Source organism: Syngnathus scovelli, chromosome 3, assembly GCF_024217435.2.
Source record: "Syngnathus scovelli strain Florida chromosome 3, RoL_Ssco_1.2, whole genome shotgun sequence".
Lineage (NCBI taxonomy): Eukaryota > Metazoa > Chordata > Actinopteri > Syngnathiformes > Syngnathidae > Syngnathus > Syngnathus scovelli.
In genome coordinates this window covers 15,445,774-15,461,731 of record NC_090849.1, presented here as the reverse complement: position 1 = coordinate 15,461,731, position 15,958 = coordinate 15,445,774, and the positions used below count along the sequence as shown (strand labels likewise).

The window sequence follows — 15,958 nt, the reverse complement described above, 5'->3', positions numbered from 1 at the left end:
AACATGCATGGCATAACTTTCTGTTGAGGGACAGAAAATGAGACCCAAAAGACAGGGACTTTGTTTTTAAGGGGACCTGGGTCCAAGTGTCTGCCTTTTCCAGGAAGAAGAGGTGCTCGTGTGTGTGTTGACGAGAAGAAGCTCTTTTTATTTGTCATAGGGCCACTGGAGAACTATCTAAAGCCAAGCCGCCACGACTGCAGAGCCCCCTTAGAAACATCACATTTCATGTTCATTTTACAGCTGAAAACAGCTTTGTGTATAACAAAATCTTATTAACAATACAAGAAACAAGTATACTCAGCAGGAAAGCGATGGGGGGGGGGGGGCAACATAATGAATATGGCATTGTTCCCAATGTAGTTCTAATACTCATGCTCATAATCCCCTGCAAGCTCCATCTTCAGTGTTTTAAAATGGAGACAGACAAGTTAAGTATGACAAACGGATGGCTTGGTCTTTTCCCCCTTGAGCCTCCAGTGATGACAAAAGAAGCTCAGGGGCTGCCGCTAAAGCGACGTCACGACAACGGACAGTCTGCAGGCTTTCAAGCGCTGTCACGCCAAGGCTCCACTCAGCTGTGATTTAGCACTCAATTTGTCTCAATATTTTACTCAATGGGACAAGCGGGTGTCCTTTTCTGGTCTTAATTCATGGTGGTGAGCACTTGCTCAGATAGACATATCACGGGGGGATGCCCAAAGAGACAGTTCCTCTCCTCGTTGGTGGACGTCGTCCTGTGTATCGGGGCAAATGTGGAGTGGAGCCTGTGTGTGTCCTCTTTGGGCCTGTCAGTCAGCTGCAACATCACAGCTCGGCGGGTCAGAGCAGGTTAAGCAGCATCTGTCATCAGAGAGGCACTCTTGTATTGTACAAAGGGGAGGGATGCGACAGTGAACCTTTCCCCACCACCAACCTCCTCCTCATCATCATCTATGGGCTCCGCACCTCCCAGAACAACAGGAAAGGCCCGAGAGAATCGCTGAGGCTAAACTTGACCCAAGCTGAGGAAGTACTTTTGACATCACAGTCAATGTGCGGTAAACCCAAAATAAATTTCCTTGCCAAGGAAAACCTGCAAACTCCTGGCAAAAGTGGTCCCAGAGGAGACTCAACGTGCAAAAACATGGCAAAACTGAATGGAATCTTCACTGTGACACTTCCTCAAACACTCATATAACAGGATGTGTGGTCACGTGGTGCAACTAACAATGCAAAAGAAACAATATGGGCAAAACAGATCGCCTGAGTCAAAGTGGAGAAACTGAGATGCAGACGTTTCCTCAGAGGGCATTCAAAATGATTTCCAATAGGGTACACACTGTGGAAATTGGGCATTTAATCAACCTGTTAAATCAATCATTCCTTTATCAAATATTTAATTATTTTGAGGAGTCAAGATCAGACATGTGGTATTCCTTGTTTTGTGCTTGAGCAGCTGCTTAGTTTTGTTGATTTTCTGACTTTGCCTCAGCAATGTCGCTGCACCCTCTCAAAGTATTTTTTCTTTTAGGCATTAGATAAAGAAATACACATCCCTTCCAATTAGTAAACTTATTTTGGCATTCGAAAAAAAAAAGCTGAAATCAATTTCACACAGGCAATGCTTTTTTGGGCTCTAATTCAAAACACAATCGTGCCACTTCCGATCCGTTCCCTGCTGGAGGGTCACGCATTTAAAATGTACAACTGACCATTTTGGCTACCAAGCACCCTTCATGATTTATTTCCATATTTATTTAGTTTATTTGTGCCATATTCCTACATGTGCTTCAAAAGGGAAACTCATAGGCGGATGGATGTGTGCCTGGAGTAGAATATTGTGAGCTGCTACGTAGCAGGTGGTGCGTGGGCAAGTGTGCCCATCTCCGCTTTTAGAAACAGCACTATTAGCTTGTTCTAGGTCAGCAATAACTGGTTTCCTTTCACAAGAACAAGACTGTTCTTGCAAACAATGACAGAGGCCAATATCACAGCTGGCAGACAAGCACTCCTTCCTGCTCTTTAAAAATCTACTCGAATTGTTTCCACTGGCCCTGCAGCTCCAGGTAATTGCATGTTTAGATCAATCTATAAATAGCAAATTATTTCCAGTGTATTTATAAACAATTAAATGACAAACAATTATTTCCAGTGTATTTATAAACAATTAAATGACATACAATAAGAGCCATAAGAAAATCTTTTGAGCAACGTTATGGACAATCCACAAGCATTTTCTGCATAGGGTGAGGGGGAAAAAATGGCTGCAATGCAGAATGACAAGTGAACTCTTTTCTCAAAATTTATTTTGATATTCAAATCACATGTATATTTCAATTAACACTTGAGTATTTGAAGGCAGAAACAGCACAACATCTACATTCAACCCCATGTTCCCCAATTATCAAAATTGGATAAAAAACATCTGGAATCAAGCAATTGTGATTCAGTTGTAGATTTTATAATTTAGGACAAGACAGTACAGTTGCTCCACACAAAAAAAAACATTTCCTGCCTTTATCAGTGTTATGACTGATTAAGCTCAAATGAATTTTAGCCAGTGGGTCTGCTGTCAGACTTGCAGCTGGAGTCAGAAGACGTGTTGTTTACTAAACGTATTTTTGACAGAAAGGCTTCTCTGAGACATTTGGGTAGAATAAGAACAGGTCCTTTTCGTATGTACATTTGTCAAAAAGCGCAAGCTCTTTAACGCAATTTTGCGCAAACTTGAAATTGCAATACTTAATTTCCATTGAAAGCTATACCATGGTAAAATGAAATGGTTAACGGACCATCAAACTATCCCATTGTTAAGTCATGTTGGGCACTAGTTTTCAATGAGACTTCTTTGTCCTATTTAACCAGCTCATAATTGCTGAATGTGTGTAAACAAAGGCAGTGATATTCTTTGGATATGAAATGATCGGAACAAAAGATCGAGAAGAGGGGGGGGGGGGGGGGAAGTCGAATTATACAATACAAATGTTCTTGTGATTACAAATGCACAAATTAATTCCAGGGAGGAATCAAGTGGTAAATGCACGTTACACTAGTCATAATTCAAAACGATAGCCCTTAACACATGAACACAGGCTTAATTACCACAGGCTATACTGAGAGTGCACTGTGGAGTTGAAACTCAGGACTCATTGATATGGCAGGTCCATCAAACAGTGAAAATTCAGTCATGTAAAACAAAAACAAGACACATGAAACCAAATTACATATGACAAATAAAGACACATCATAAAGCCCTGCAATCACTGACTCCAAAAAGTATAGTCGCTGCTACAGCAATAGCAAGCCTTGACCTTAAGGTGTCCGTGAAATGGTCAGCCAGAAACAAGGGAGGTAGCTAAAAGCGAGCAGCTGGTTGCAGAGGTACAGTAGGTGAGATTAGGTCTGAAAGGTTCAGAGGTTAAGGCAAGCTGCGGGGAGCGCTGGTTTTAACTGGGCACCGGTGAAGCACTCGTGTAAACACAGTGAGAATGAAAACGAACACACTCTACCAGCTCAACAAGGCGGGTGGGCGGGCGGGCGGACTTCTGGGGCGGAGAGGCAAAGGTGGGCCGAGCAGCACCAAGCTCAAGGGGACCAAGCACCATCTGGGGTTGTTTTTCGTGTTCATTTTGGGGGCAACGTGACTCAGGAATTCATGTCCTCAGAATGGGGAGCCTATTGGAGATGGGAATGATGGGGGCAAAATCATGTTCGCTAAATTAACGTCACTGAGCTGATCGCGCTTGCATGGATCCGCTCAGGTTCGTTAAGAGGATCAGTCACTGCAAAGGCATTTGCACCTCTGTGTGTGTGTGTGTTTGTGTGTGTGTGTTGAATGAGATGACGTGCACAGGCATGATTGTCGGTGTTAATAAGATGCAATGCTTTGGGTTAGGTGGACTGTTGATAGGAGGATTACAATGGGCGGAGGTGCAAAGGGTGATAGTAATCTCTTAATGGAGCTTGTGGAAGAAGAGGGGAAGAAAAAAAAAGTGACACACACACTCATACTGAGGAATGCAAACCGCTGAACCAGTGTGAGCAGTTAAAACTGTGAAAAAGAAAGAACTGGGAATCATCTCAGGAGGAATGTTTTGGGGCTTAAAAAGAAAACAGCCGCTATTATAAGGTCCAACGTGTCAATCTGAGTTCAAGAGGGTGAATCTGCTCCGATGAAACGTATCTTGAGCAAGAACAATTTGTTTTCATTATCACGCAGAGGGCCACAAAGCAAAAGGACATTGGTAAAGACGGTGTCGGTTTTCTAGAAATCAATTCCTTAGTGGATAGAGGACTTATGATTGGGTGCAAGCGAGGGATCTGCTCTATTGATTGCATGAGACCCCCCCGACACCTCGTCCACAGCCTGAATGTTTCAAAGTGCCACAGAAGAAGCCCTGTTAGCAGCCACGATTGCTGCTGTTATTTTGGCGGTTTGAGATCCTTTGCTGCTTTATTCGTCTGCCGCACTCGTTCCTCTTACTTCACCTTTTCTGCGGAGCTGAGGGGAAATAGAGAGAGAGAGAGCTTGTTAAGGTTGAACAGGAGGGGTTAAGTAAGTGGGTATGTGCAATTTCAAATAAATCCAACTTGCATTCAGGTGGAACTTTTGCCAATTAGATGCAACTTTTGTTTTTTTATTTTTTACACTCCAAACCATTTCACAAAACAAGTCATTTTCTTAAGCTGAAATACACAAAAAATAAATAAGTAAATAAATAAATAAATAAAATCCTTATCTTGTTTGTGTCGTAGGTAGATAAAACGTCCATAAATTTCAGATTGTCCCACCCTGAAGCTGATAGCTTTGGGAAGCCAATTAGTGTCGGAATCTGATAACTAAAGACATTAATGGAACAGTTCAAACCAACTATGGCTCTAAACAGAACACCGGACAGATGTGATGAAACGACATCAGGATTACCCTCGCGCTTCTGCCACCACACCACCCCCGGCCCCATCCTCTTTCACTCAATCACCACAGAGACTCCTTCTCAAAGGCAGAATTCCATTTGTATGTTAATGAAGGAATAGGAGCCATCTTGAAGGTAACTGCTCCTTTGGCCCTTCCTTCTCGACCGTCTCCTTCCTCCGCTCTGACAGAACCATTTCCAGTGTGCACAAAATGACTGTTTTGTTCAGGAGGCACCATACATTCATGCCTGAGATTGTCCTTCACCCTTTTCAGTCAGGACATTGTATGTCGCCGAGTCCATGGGCTAGCATCACACGCAAGTATCAGCCTGTCTAGAAACCACAATTTCTCTGTGATGGTAACCTATGTTTACTTAAAGAGAAAATAGATAACACGTGCCGGTGCAATGCTGGTAGGCAACAGGGAATGCTTGAGCCTATCCCACTCGGGGCAGGCCAGTACCATCCAGTCTGAATTCATCCATTTTCTCCTTGTATAGCCCAAAGCTATAAGATATTAAAAGGAGTTCCAAGACAAAAATCACCAGGTAAGGTTTCACTCAGAATGTGAATTACAGAAATAAAAAGCTTTTGATTAACTTCTCTGGCTTTCTATTTTAGCTGTGGATCATGGGCACTAAGATCCTGGCTTCTGTTCTTAACTTATGTTAGAAGTTAGTCATACAATGTGCATGAGTGAATGTGAAAAAGGAATAAATATATATGCACAGATAAAGCTATCCTGATGAGGAACACACAAACACATGCGCACCCGAGGAGTGAACAAAAATGCATTTGACACCACCCAAAAGAGTGAATGCAGTGACACAGAACCCAGAGGTAAATATGGGAGACTGGCCTCTACCTGGCCTGGCTACTCCTCTGCAGCCTGTGTGCCACACACGGCACCTTTCTTACGTATCTGGACAGGAATAAAAGGTAAAGTAAATTGGGCAAACCTGACAGGCAGTGTAAGCATGGCATTAAAATGTTGAGTTTGTCAAGTGTCAAGCAATTAACATGACTTATTAATTATTATCATTGTTATTAATGAATAAGGAGAATGTTTTTAATGTAGTCTTCAACCTTTTTTAATGCCACTAACAGGTTTGACGTCAAGAAATATTATATTTGACGGGCCAGACGAGAAAAAAAAACTGACTAAAAACACAATTCACCCTTCTGCTGAACGTAGTTTTGCAATTAGTAGGAGTCCTGCGCTTGTTTTTCTTCCATAAACTGGTGCCAACTTGGGGCAATTGTTTTTCTTTCCAAAAACTCTCAAAAGGCAGCCAACTTAAGGTACCACCATCTGAAGTGACAGACTTCAGAAAGTTGCAAAACATGCGACTGTATGTCATCACTGGCCAATTTTGTCATCCTCCTACATTAATAGGCTACATTAATAAGAATTGTGGTTTGAAATGTATTTCGATTATCATATGTGACAACTAGAGTTATCACATTGTTTAAATCTGTACCTGTCAGAAAGGAGACTCACACAATTACCATGTAAACAACACATCATAGGCATTTTAAATGGTGGTAGGTGTGTCCTGATTCCCACTTAACAAGTTTGAGCGTAACACTTGTGCAATATTTCATTTAGTTATTTTCACTTTGAAAATGTTTTTTTTCTTCAATTGAGTTATCCGGGTTTTAGGTCACAATGGTAGAAAAGATTTTGAAATGATTTACCTTAATCTCAATTGGTGTGTAGACTTTATGGATGGTATGAATGAATGCAGTACGAGCTTAAATTGTGGCATCAATCTTGATTAGGGAGTTGTATGCACAAAAGGTGGAATAGCTTATTCTGTGTTGTAAATACAGCATATTTCCAAATCAATGGGTTAGCCTGAAGGAGTGGACTAAAACAATTTGCAGTTCAACTCCACTGGATGTTTTCTGTTTGGATACTGATCTTCAAAACAAAATGATCAAGTAATAATCAAGTCAACTGATGTTCGAAGTACTCTACAATGCCAGTGTTTTTGTCCTTATATTGGAATGACATGCATTAAATTGTGCCACCCCAAAAAACTTCCTTCCATTTTTCTTGTAATTTGGTTGTTCTTGTCACCAACACCTCTTTTCACGGCAGGTTTTGAAAAAGACATTACCAGGAAACAGGAAATATTTTCCTTACACGCGGTGGCACTTTAGATTTATGTTTTGCCGAAAGCGGTCATGAGCCAGAGCTATGGCATGCTATTAGTGATTTAAAAACAAACAAAAACACAAACAAATGGAAACCCCCCCAACAATTTAACATGCACTATGCACTCACCTCATCCAGCTCCTTCTGAGTCTCTGCCTCCATCCGTCGAATGTCATCCATTGTTAGCTCCACCCACTTGTCAATCCAACAGAAAAGCTGGCGGTGAAAGTTGGTGAAGATCCTCTTTTCTTGCTGAAAGAAGAAATCAGAGAGGTTAGGGATGGTTGATGTGTTTTTTTTTCCAATGTGTAGATTGTGCAAATCATAGAAATGTAAGTCTTTCCATTTACACTAAAAATTACTTCAAAATAAGCAACAAATAAAAATGTAAACAAAGCCCAGGCATCACAAATATTTTTACTTTTACAAAATCTGAATCTATATTGTAATTAACAAAGTCTGAATTTATGTCAAGAACGTACGGAGTGTACATTCAGCACAATAGTCACACAAACCTCATGGATAAAATTCTCGACTTTAGTCTGCAGGCCAAACCATTTAAACTTGACTGTGACCAGTTTGTAGGCACACATTCTAGGGCAGTCAGTCTTGGCACTCAGCTCTTTCTAGTGAAAGGAAAAAAGCAAACAAATCTCAAGTAAGAATGTATTCAATCCATCCATCTTGAGGGCCAAAACAGGATAAATAATGTAACCATAAGTTGTAAATGACAAAATAATGACAGCTTAGAGAATACTATTTTTGATCAATCTTGGCAGCATTTAAAGCAAATAAAAAAAACCTCATTAATACAAAAAAAGCTCTGTGTATGGAGCTTAGTGAAATAATTATCAATATGAAGATGTGCTGTGCACAGATAAAAGCGGTCTAATCTATAACACACTTTCTAAATCCAGTCTGCGCTCTGTGCTGTCCTCTGAAGAGAAGAAGAAAAGAAGGGAAAGGGGGGAGGCAGTGGCAGAGCAAAGTGGATAAAGGGACCAGTTCTCTGCCTCCGCCCCGACAGTGACACCTTTCCCGACAGACATGCCTTTGTGGCCAGGGAAGGCAGATAAAACGGAAGCTGAGATGCGATAAGGGCGCTGCAAAGCTGGTTACATTATTAACACCTAGGACTCGCTCGCCCCCAGAACACTCCCAGAGAAGCCTCAGAGAACACCTGTTTAATTAATCACTTCATTCTGACTCCGTATTCCAGGAGAAAATGCCACAGACCTGCCTCAGTCACCCCCATGCCGCAGCTATTTGATGCTGCCATCATGGAGAAAAGGGAGAGAAGGCAAATGAGAAACATTTCTAAATTTGCAGTGGGTTTAGAAAAGTTGTCATGGCAAAAGGAGAACTTCACATGAAACGCATTCCACATCAAAACACTTACGGTGACATATCTTCTCCCACTCTCGGTGCCCCACTCAAAGGAGCAGAAGTTTTGAGAAATACAAAGGGAAGCGATATGCAAGCATGTGTGCATGCAGAGATAGACAAGAGGGTTTTTTTTTTTTTTTTTTGCTCCATGAGGCTGGAAGAAAATTGTCCCTCTGTTGTCACAGTAATTTTTTCTCAGACTCTTTCAGTGTCCACTGTGGATGGGAAAACGATCTAATTAATAATATGGATGAAAAAGTGTTTCTTTATTCATAGTTTTAAAGCAGTTTAGCTGACTTCATTCTGAAGAATTTTAGGTAGGAAACTTCCCTAAACATTGAGAGCCTGGGAGCATGGCAGAAATATTAAAATTGTTTATTGAAAAAAACAAAACAACAACAAAGGGGGAACTGCAGGTTACAGTGGAATTTAAGAATTTAAAAGAAAGCTTTTGCGCAGATGACTTACGTACGTCTCTACGTATCAGTCATGATCATTTCTCTCTAGTGGCAGACAAACTGAACGGGGAGGCAGCGCTTTGAGAATAAAGCCATTATCTGCCCTGGCAACTTGAAATTTCTATTAGAGCCAATTAGAATTGAGAAAGTGGTGATTTATCTTCATCAACCGGCAGCCTTACATTCTTGCAGCCCCACTTCTGCTCAATGTTGTCCCGATAAACTCAGTGTGCTCGGGTGCAAAACTGCTTTTCGTGTCAATAAAGCGTGCTACAATCACGTAAAAATGTAACAAGAGCCATCTTTAAGTCTGCAACATAAAAGCTTGCCAGGCTTCTTTATCAAGATTGATTTATGAATTTATATTTTGAGATTTGTTTACCCATTTGAGACTAAATTAATTGCATATAATTTCTCTCTCAAGTAATCATGTCACCAAAAGCTTTTGTACAATTATAGTGGGGTGCAAAACTTTGCATCGGCACATTTGAACAACATTCACAGTTTCCAAAGGGTTGGCGTGAAGCAGTGCGCACTCAAAGCGTATTTCTGAACACACCCACAAATAGGATATGTTAAAATAAATTCTCCCTAAAACTGCGCCTGATGCACTGGAGCGACTTAAGACTTTCCTTCTTTTATTCTTAAGCTTCCTTTCACCCAACAAAATTAAGCCGGTTTCATGTTTTCTCCAATTGTGACCAGTAGTTCGCACATGCTTTCTCTAGTCCTAAAGCATTGTGAATTAATTTGTAACCTTTTCTAGATGTCACTCAATTGCTTTATTTCTGATATGTTCTTGAATTTCTTTGGGTCGTGGTAGCTGGTTGAATAGGTTTTTACACTTTAATAAAAAATAAAAATAAATAAATCACTTTTTCACAACTACTTTACGGTTACATGGTTGATCTTCATCTGATATTTACATTTGTCTGGCAACCTAGAGTTAGGAAACTAAGTACAAAAAAAAAGTATATATATAAAAAAAATTAAGAGGGCAAATTCTTTCCACAGAACACTAAAGTCAAACTCCTCAAACGCCCATGGGATGATGAATTACAAAAAATTATATGCAAAAAAAAAAAAAACTGCAAGGCAGGCAGAATGCTCAAGACTAAAATACCTTCCAAAGAGGTCCAAGTGGTCCTCTTCCTGTCTTAACTGACTTGAACTTGGCGGGGTCCTCATCCGGCTTGTAGTCCTATGGTGACAACAACTGACATGATATGATACACAGCACACCTATTTATTAATTGACACACTTGGAACTCAACTAGGTAGGATCATCTTACAATACAGAGGTTTATCTTTAGATACTATACATAGATACAAACACATTCACGTTTGATGATAAGGTAAGGCAATAACCAAAAACAAAGGCATGCTTGCCATACACAATGATGATGCATACTGCTGATTTGTGTAAGGGATGTCTGATGTCACTTTTTTCAGACTGATATGGATACACCTCACTTATTAAAATGTTGTCAGCCATGCATGCCATTTCGAAATAGTACAATGGCCAAAAGAACACACCGTAGTGGTCCAATTTGATGATATCACGACTGCAAATGTTATATTAGCAAACTTTTTATGACTGAAAACTAATCCACATGCTGTGAAGCAAGGAGAAACTTATAGGATGAGCAAAATAAATAAATACATTCAAAAAATAAAAATAAAACGAAAGAATTTCAAACGATCAACTGCTCGAGGGCCCAGCGATTTTAAATAAATCATAATATGCCAGCAGGTGAAAGCCATTTTCAGGGCAATCAGCCAACAGGAGGGTGCAAAACTGTGGAAAATACACACACGTTAATTTGACTCTTTTAACGCTGAGAGCTCGATCCCTATAACCATGCAGTGTGTGGCACTAATGAGGTCTGCGAATCAATGTGCCGTGGCAGACAAAAGGGAGAGACTCCTCCACTAATCCGGAGTGTGTTAGTGTGCCCTGTCTGCATCGTGCGCGTTTGGCGAATGCTGCCATACGAAGAACTGTGAGCTGTAATTACACTAACAAAACTCATCGGTGCAGGCGGTAGGTCGCAGGGCCCGCAGCCATGCCCGAGGCAGAGAGCTGATAGGGCCCTTCGACACAACACACTCCTCCAGAAAGGCAAACATGTCTGCCTCGTTAACTTCCCAGGGCAAACAAACATGGGCGTGCGCATGCACGTGCATGCACGTACACACACAAATACACACGCTCACGCACTTAGTGAAATGAGGCAATATGATGTTAAATAATACCAATAATATGTAACCACCGAAGAGCTTCAGATTTTATTCTGAAGTGAGGCAATCAGAGAAAAATATTATCAAATGAAAAGGTACCCCATTGATCAAGCTTCAATACTGCTAGTCTTGTCTAGTAGGGTAGTGGTTGAGCTGGAGGCTATTTCAACTAATTTTGGTTGAGAAGGCAGACTAATTTGCCGGTCAATCGCAGGGCAAATGTTGTGTAAGGAACCACTCACAGTCTTGCACAAATTCACACACGGGCATCTTAGATTCTTCAATTGACCCGTGCAAGGATAGGGAGGATATGGAGGCCTGAGCTGATATTTCAACCCAGAACCTCTTTTTTAAATGGTGACAAAAATTATCTACCATTCTTTTTTCCACTGTTGGAGTGGCGTTGAGTACTTAGACCTTCCTCGGATAAAAACGAATATTTAATATGGACAAAGAGCTACACTATAAATGATCAAAATTAATTGATCAATTTAACTTATGTATTCTTTGCACATCATAAAAGCTGTGGCTTAATTTTCATGTTGCATAATTTGGTTTACGCTTCTCCGGTTTGGACAATATGACAATCAGCCAAACAAACAATACCTTCAACATTATTGTGTGGAATGGTGTTTTAAACTTACATGGGTTTGGACTAAATGGAGTATATTGTGAACCTGAATCTGACCTAACCTCAATGTTATGATAAATATTGACTTGTTTTGCTGCTCAAATCTGAATAATGCAAATTTTCAAAAAGACTAAAGTGCATTTTGGAAAAACAGGAGATGATGTGCAATGAGTCCGTTGGCATGAGATAAATTGTTCTAAGCAAAGGTGTGCGTGCGTAATAACCAGACATGTCCACATCAAAGTGCTAAACAGCACTTTTTGGGTTTTCATTTGTACTCACAGAGGTTGAAACTTGACTATTGTCAGCAATGTCAATAGGCACAACAGCGACTTGCTGCCAGGAAGAACGATCTAGTTTGTGCACCTAAAGCAAAAGCATTCAAATAAATACATGAATAAAAACATGCATTCAAATATACACAACTATGCTAAATATTCACTTGGTGTCACCAAAAGTTTCTTACATTTTCTTGTGTTCCAAGATCCGGTTTATGCCACGTCTCAATCTTGATCAGGAAATTATCTTTCATATATTCATTCTACAAATACAAAAAATGGATTCAGTGCAGTGTAGTATTAGCCATAAGGCATTAATCAATAAAAGCACCCAACTCAAGTCATCCAAGGGTACCTACCGTCACTTCTGAACAAGTATAGGCATGAGGAGAGAAAAAGAAACATAACGTTAGCAACAAAATTACACTCTGAAAAGCGCAAAGAACAACTGGAAGAGGGCTCACCAGTTCTGCAGTAGGGGTAGGCGTTCCAGGCTTTTTCATGGAACACAAAGGCGCTTTCTGGTGCCAAGAGCTGAATAAAACCTGGCACTTTACTGTAGATTGGAGTGGAAGAAGGGGAAAGAGATGGATGGGGGGAAAGGATAACAATTAATATAATGGTTTACATGCAATAAACAACAGTATATATTTGTACACGGGCAGTCAAGGACATGATTTCTAATTTAGTAGCACTAGTGTTTCCAGACCTTTGATTGCTAGAGGATGTGTATAGTTATGTGAGAGCCCAGAAAAAAAATATATGATACAATACTGCCACTAGCTGGCCATAAACTGCAATTACTGTAAAATGGAGCACAAAAATCAATACTCAGTTCCACAAACCTCTTCAGGCGGTAGATTTTGTGGGTATACTGTCCTTTCTCTCCATGTTCTGCATAGGGCTCATTTTTGAGTACCTCAATCCCTTCTCCACCGCCGGTTTCATTCTTACTTGCTTCAGCCACAGAAAACAACTGTCCCACTTGATACTGCAACACAAATACCAATCATTTCCATAATACAAAGGTAGAGCCACAAGAATTGTTGATGACTCCAAAATCAATTGAAAAAGATGAACCCAGGGGAGAATTCATGTCATCAACCTCATGAGAATTCCATCTGTGCATGCAACACTTTCTCAGAACGAATGGAATATGATGAAATGCCAACCTAGGGTTTTGTTTTCATTTCCCGTTTTAACTGAGCTATGTCGTTAATGGTGGGCCAATCCCCAACATTAATGTGTAAAGTACAGATAAGGTCGTAGCCTGGTGAATGTTTAACCAAAGACATTATTTGTTGGTATGTACATTATAACGCATAGGAAAACGTTTTGAAAACAAGAACTATTCAATGGATCAAATAGTATCCATCGACTTTTATGGTTGCATTCTCAATATTGTATGTGAGGCCATATTAGAAATGTCATCGACAACCCTGTTTTGATAGCGTTATGGTCATGTTTAATTTAATAGAAATAGTGCAAATAGGACTTTATAGATCAATAGGATAGTCCAAAGTTAAGAGGAATACACAAAAGTTACTTTTGTCAATGACATTAAGAGATTACTCACCTCCTCAACACTGCAGGGTAAAACCACGCGGCTAAAAAGAACAGAGAGAAAGATGATTAGGATCGGGTGAGACTTATACTACGACAATTCAAATAAAACAATTTTTAGACAGTAGAACCAAGATTTAACAGACTTGGAACCAATGTACTATGGATTGAACATGTTGGGGTTTAAAAAAAAGCAAATAAAGTAATGAAACAAAATAACATATATTTTAGAAAAGTACATACAATGCCATTTTGTTTCATTTGGTTTTAAAAATTAAATCAGTAAAATTGTCCACACACACACTATTTGCCAGAGAAAAGAAAAATGATTCATGCCTCTATAGCCAGCTTTAAATGGCCCGCAGACGTAGCAAATAACATATCGTTACTTAAGAGTGATGTTAGCTTTCAGCCTCACCTTCACAGATATCACACACACGACACACTATAATCGAACTGTGCAGGAACAGTCCAAGTGTGAGTATGGGAATGAGATTCTAAAAAATGTATTTGGCTTCTTGAATTAAGATCATCAGTGTGTTACTGTGTCATTTGCTTTCAATAATACTACAATTTAACCTGTGTATCCTACTATTGCCATTAATCAAATATTTATTCTCTTAAATGAAGGCTCAAAGTCTTATATGATGCACACAGACTGAGATTTTTGTAGTTAGAGTATTTGACGATGGGTGCCAGTCTCTCGGGTCTTAGCGATCACAGAGAATATTCACAGAACCAATAAAGTGTGAACAAGCAACGGAAATGTGCAAAAAGAGCGATGAAGAAGATAGCTCTTAGCCGACCTACATGGTGTCATCATGTTCCAAATTTAATAGTGACAAAAAAATGTTTGCAACGATTAAAGCTGTTTTCGAATGCCTGGCGAACATCTTTGCAACCTTTAACAAACCCTGACAAAAAGAAGAAATGGCTTCTCGATTTTGGAGGATTCAAAATTTCTTGAGAAATCCTCATGAGACTTTCCTGGCAAATCTTGTAATTTGCAAAAGTGCGAGCTGTTGTTAACAGGGTGACTCATGTTGCAAATAACATTTGGCACAAAAAATAGGGTAGCTTTCCTCTTGAAATTGGCCTGTGTGTCTGAGTTAAGCTAAACTACCGAGTACAGTGCGACAAATCTGTAACCATTCGGTGTGCAACTAACATATGCATAAGCAGTGGCAGCCCTTCCTCAAACTCACTCATACAACCAAATAAAGTTGAAGTATAAAGTGCGATTGTTTAACTGATCCATGTGCATGATGTTAGTGCTGGAATCGTTTACTCCAGTTTAAGACTAGGTGCTAGTATTTGCTAACGAGCACAACGTTGACGGTAAAAATGTAAATACTACAGCTAGCGAACAGCTACAAAAAGGGAGCACTATCACAGGATCAAGTCTAAATTAAATCAAGACTATAGCATCACCAGGCGATTGGCCACCTTTTTTTTTTTTTTTTTATAAATCTCTGTTGAGATTAGCTACTCGTAAGCTAATATACGTCAAATGAAGTTGAACAACTTAACGGAAGAGACGCAAACCTCAGGTTGCAAGAAAAAAAAAAAAAAACCGCAAGGCAGCCATTAACGCTCCTGTTAATAATTAAGTTACTTTAGAGAAATATGGCAAAGAGAACAGCAGCTGTCGACGCCGGTAGGCCACAAAGTAGTTCTTGGGCAATGCCACCACCCTTTCCTCGTGTGAATCAGTCGCACTGATGATGAAAAGTTTCCGTGAACATAGCTCGTATCCAGTCCGTGAACACCGACCACGCCCGATCGAAAGCCCTTATTAAATCGTAACGTTGTTGTAAAGGAAGTGTAAAAGCAAGCTTTGACAACAATATCACACTTACTACTCCTTGACGAGGACCATCGTTATCAACTCGTTCCGACACGACCTGAACGTCGTACCACAAGCGACCGATGATTACAGTTGACGTCATCAGCTATGAAGAATCGTACTTCGCCCCGCCCTTTACGATCGGTGATTGGCTAGACGCTCGGACATCATGTACCTCAGCCAGTAAAATCTCAAATAAATCTCACGTTGCTGAAGAGGCCACTTTTTTCTTTTTCTTTTTTTGAATGTTTATGGCAAAATGCCTCCTCATTAGTTTGTAAGTACAGGCATTTGTTGCATTAAAAACAGACTAGTGATAGTAATACTGATTTATTTGAGCCATTAATTTAGTTAGGTGACCATATGCAAAATTGTTGTGGGCAATAATTTTATTTTATTCTCATTTTGCAAGATCTAAAGTTTACTACAGCAGTGGTTTCCCACTTTTCTTTTTGTACCCCAGTGCCCTTTCGTCATTCCACAAATCCATATCCCTTC

At 40.0% G+C, this 15,958-nt stretch overlaps 1 protein-coding gene across 1 annotated transcript; it reads right to left on the bottom strand.

Moving 5' to 3' along the window:
• Positions 1-2,271: 2,271 nt before the first annotated feature.
• LOC125965874 (phosphatidylinositol transfer protein beta isoform) lies at positions 2,272-15,603 on the bottom strand. The gene is made up of 11 exons (XM_049716748.1): positions 15,474-15,603; positions 13,628-13,658; positions 12,897-13,042; positions 12,516-12,607; positions 12,411-12,418; positions 12,240-12,314; positions 12,056-12,139; positions 10,025-10,102; positions 7,573-7,683; positions 7,187-7,309; positions 2,272-4,483 (listed from the first exon to the last, which is right to left on the bottom strand). The coding sequence occupies exons 1-11, from the start codon at positions 15,491-15,493 to the stop codon at positions 4,436-4,438; spliced, it is 816 nt and encodes a 271-aa protein (XP_049572705.1). The 5' UTR covers positions 15,494-15,603; the 3' UTR covers positions 2,272-4,435.
• Positions 15,604-15,958: the final 355 nt, after the last annotated feature.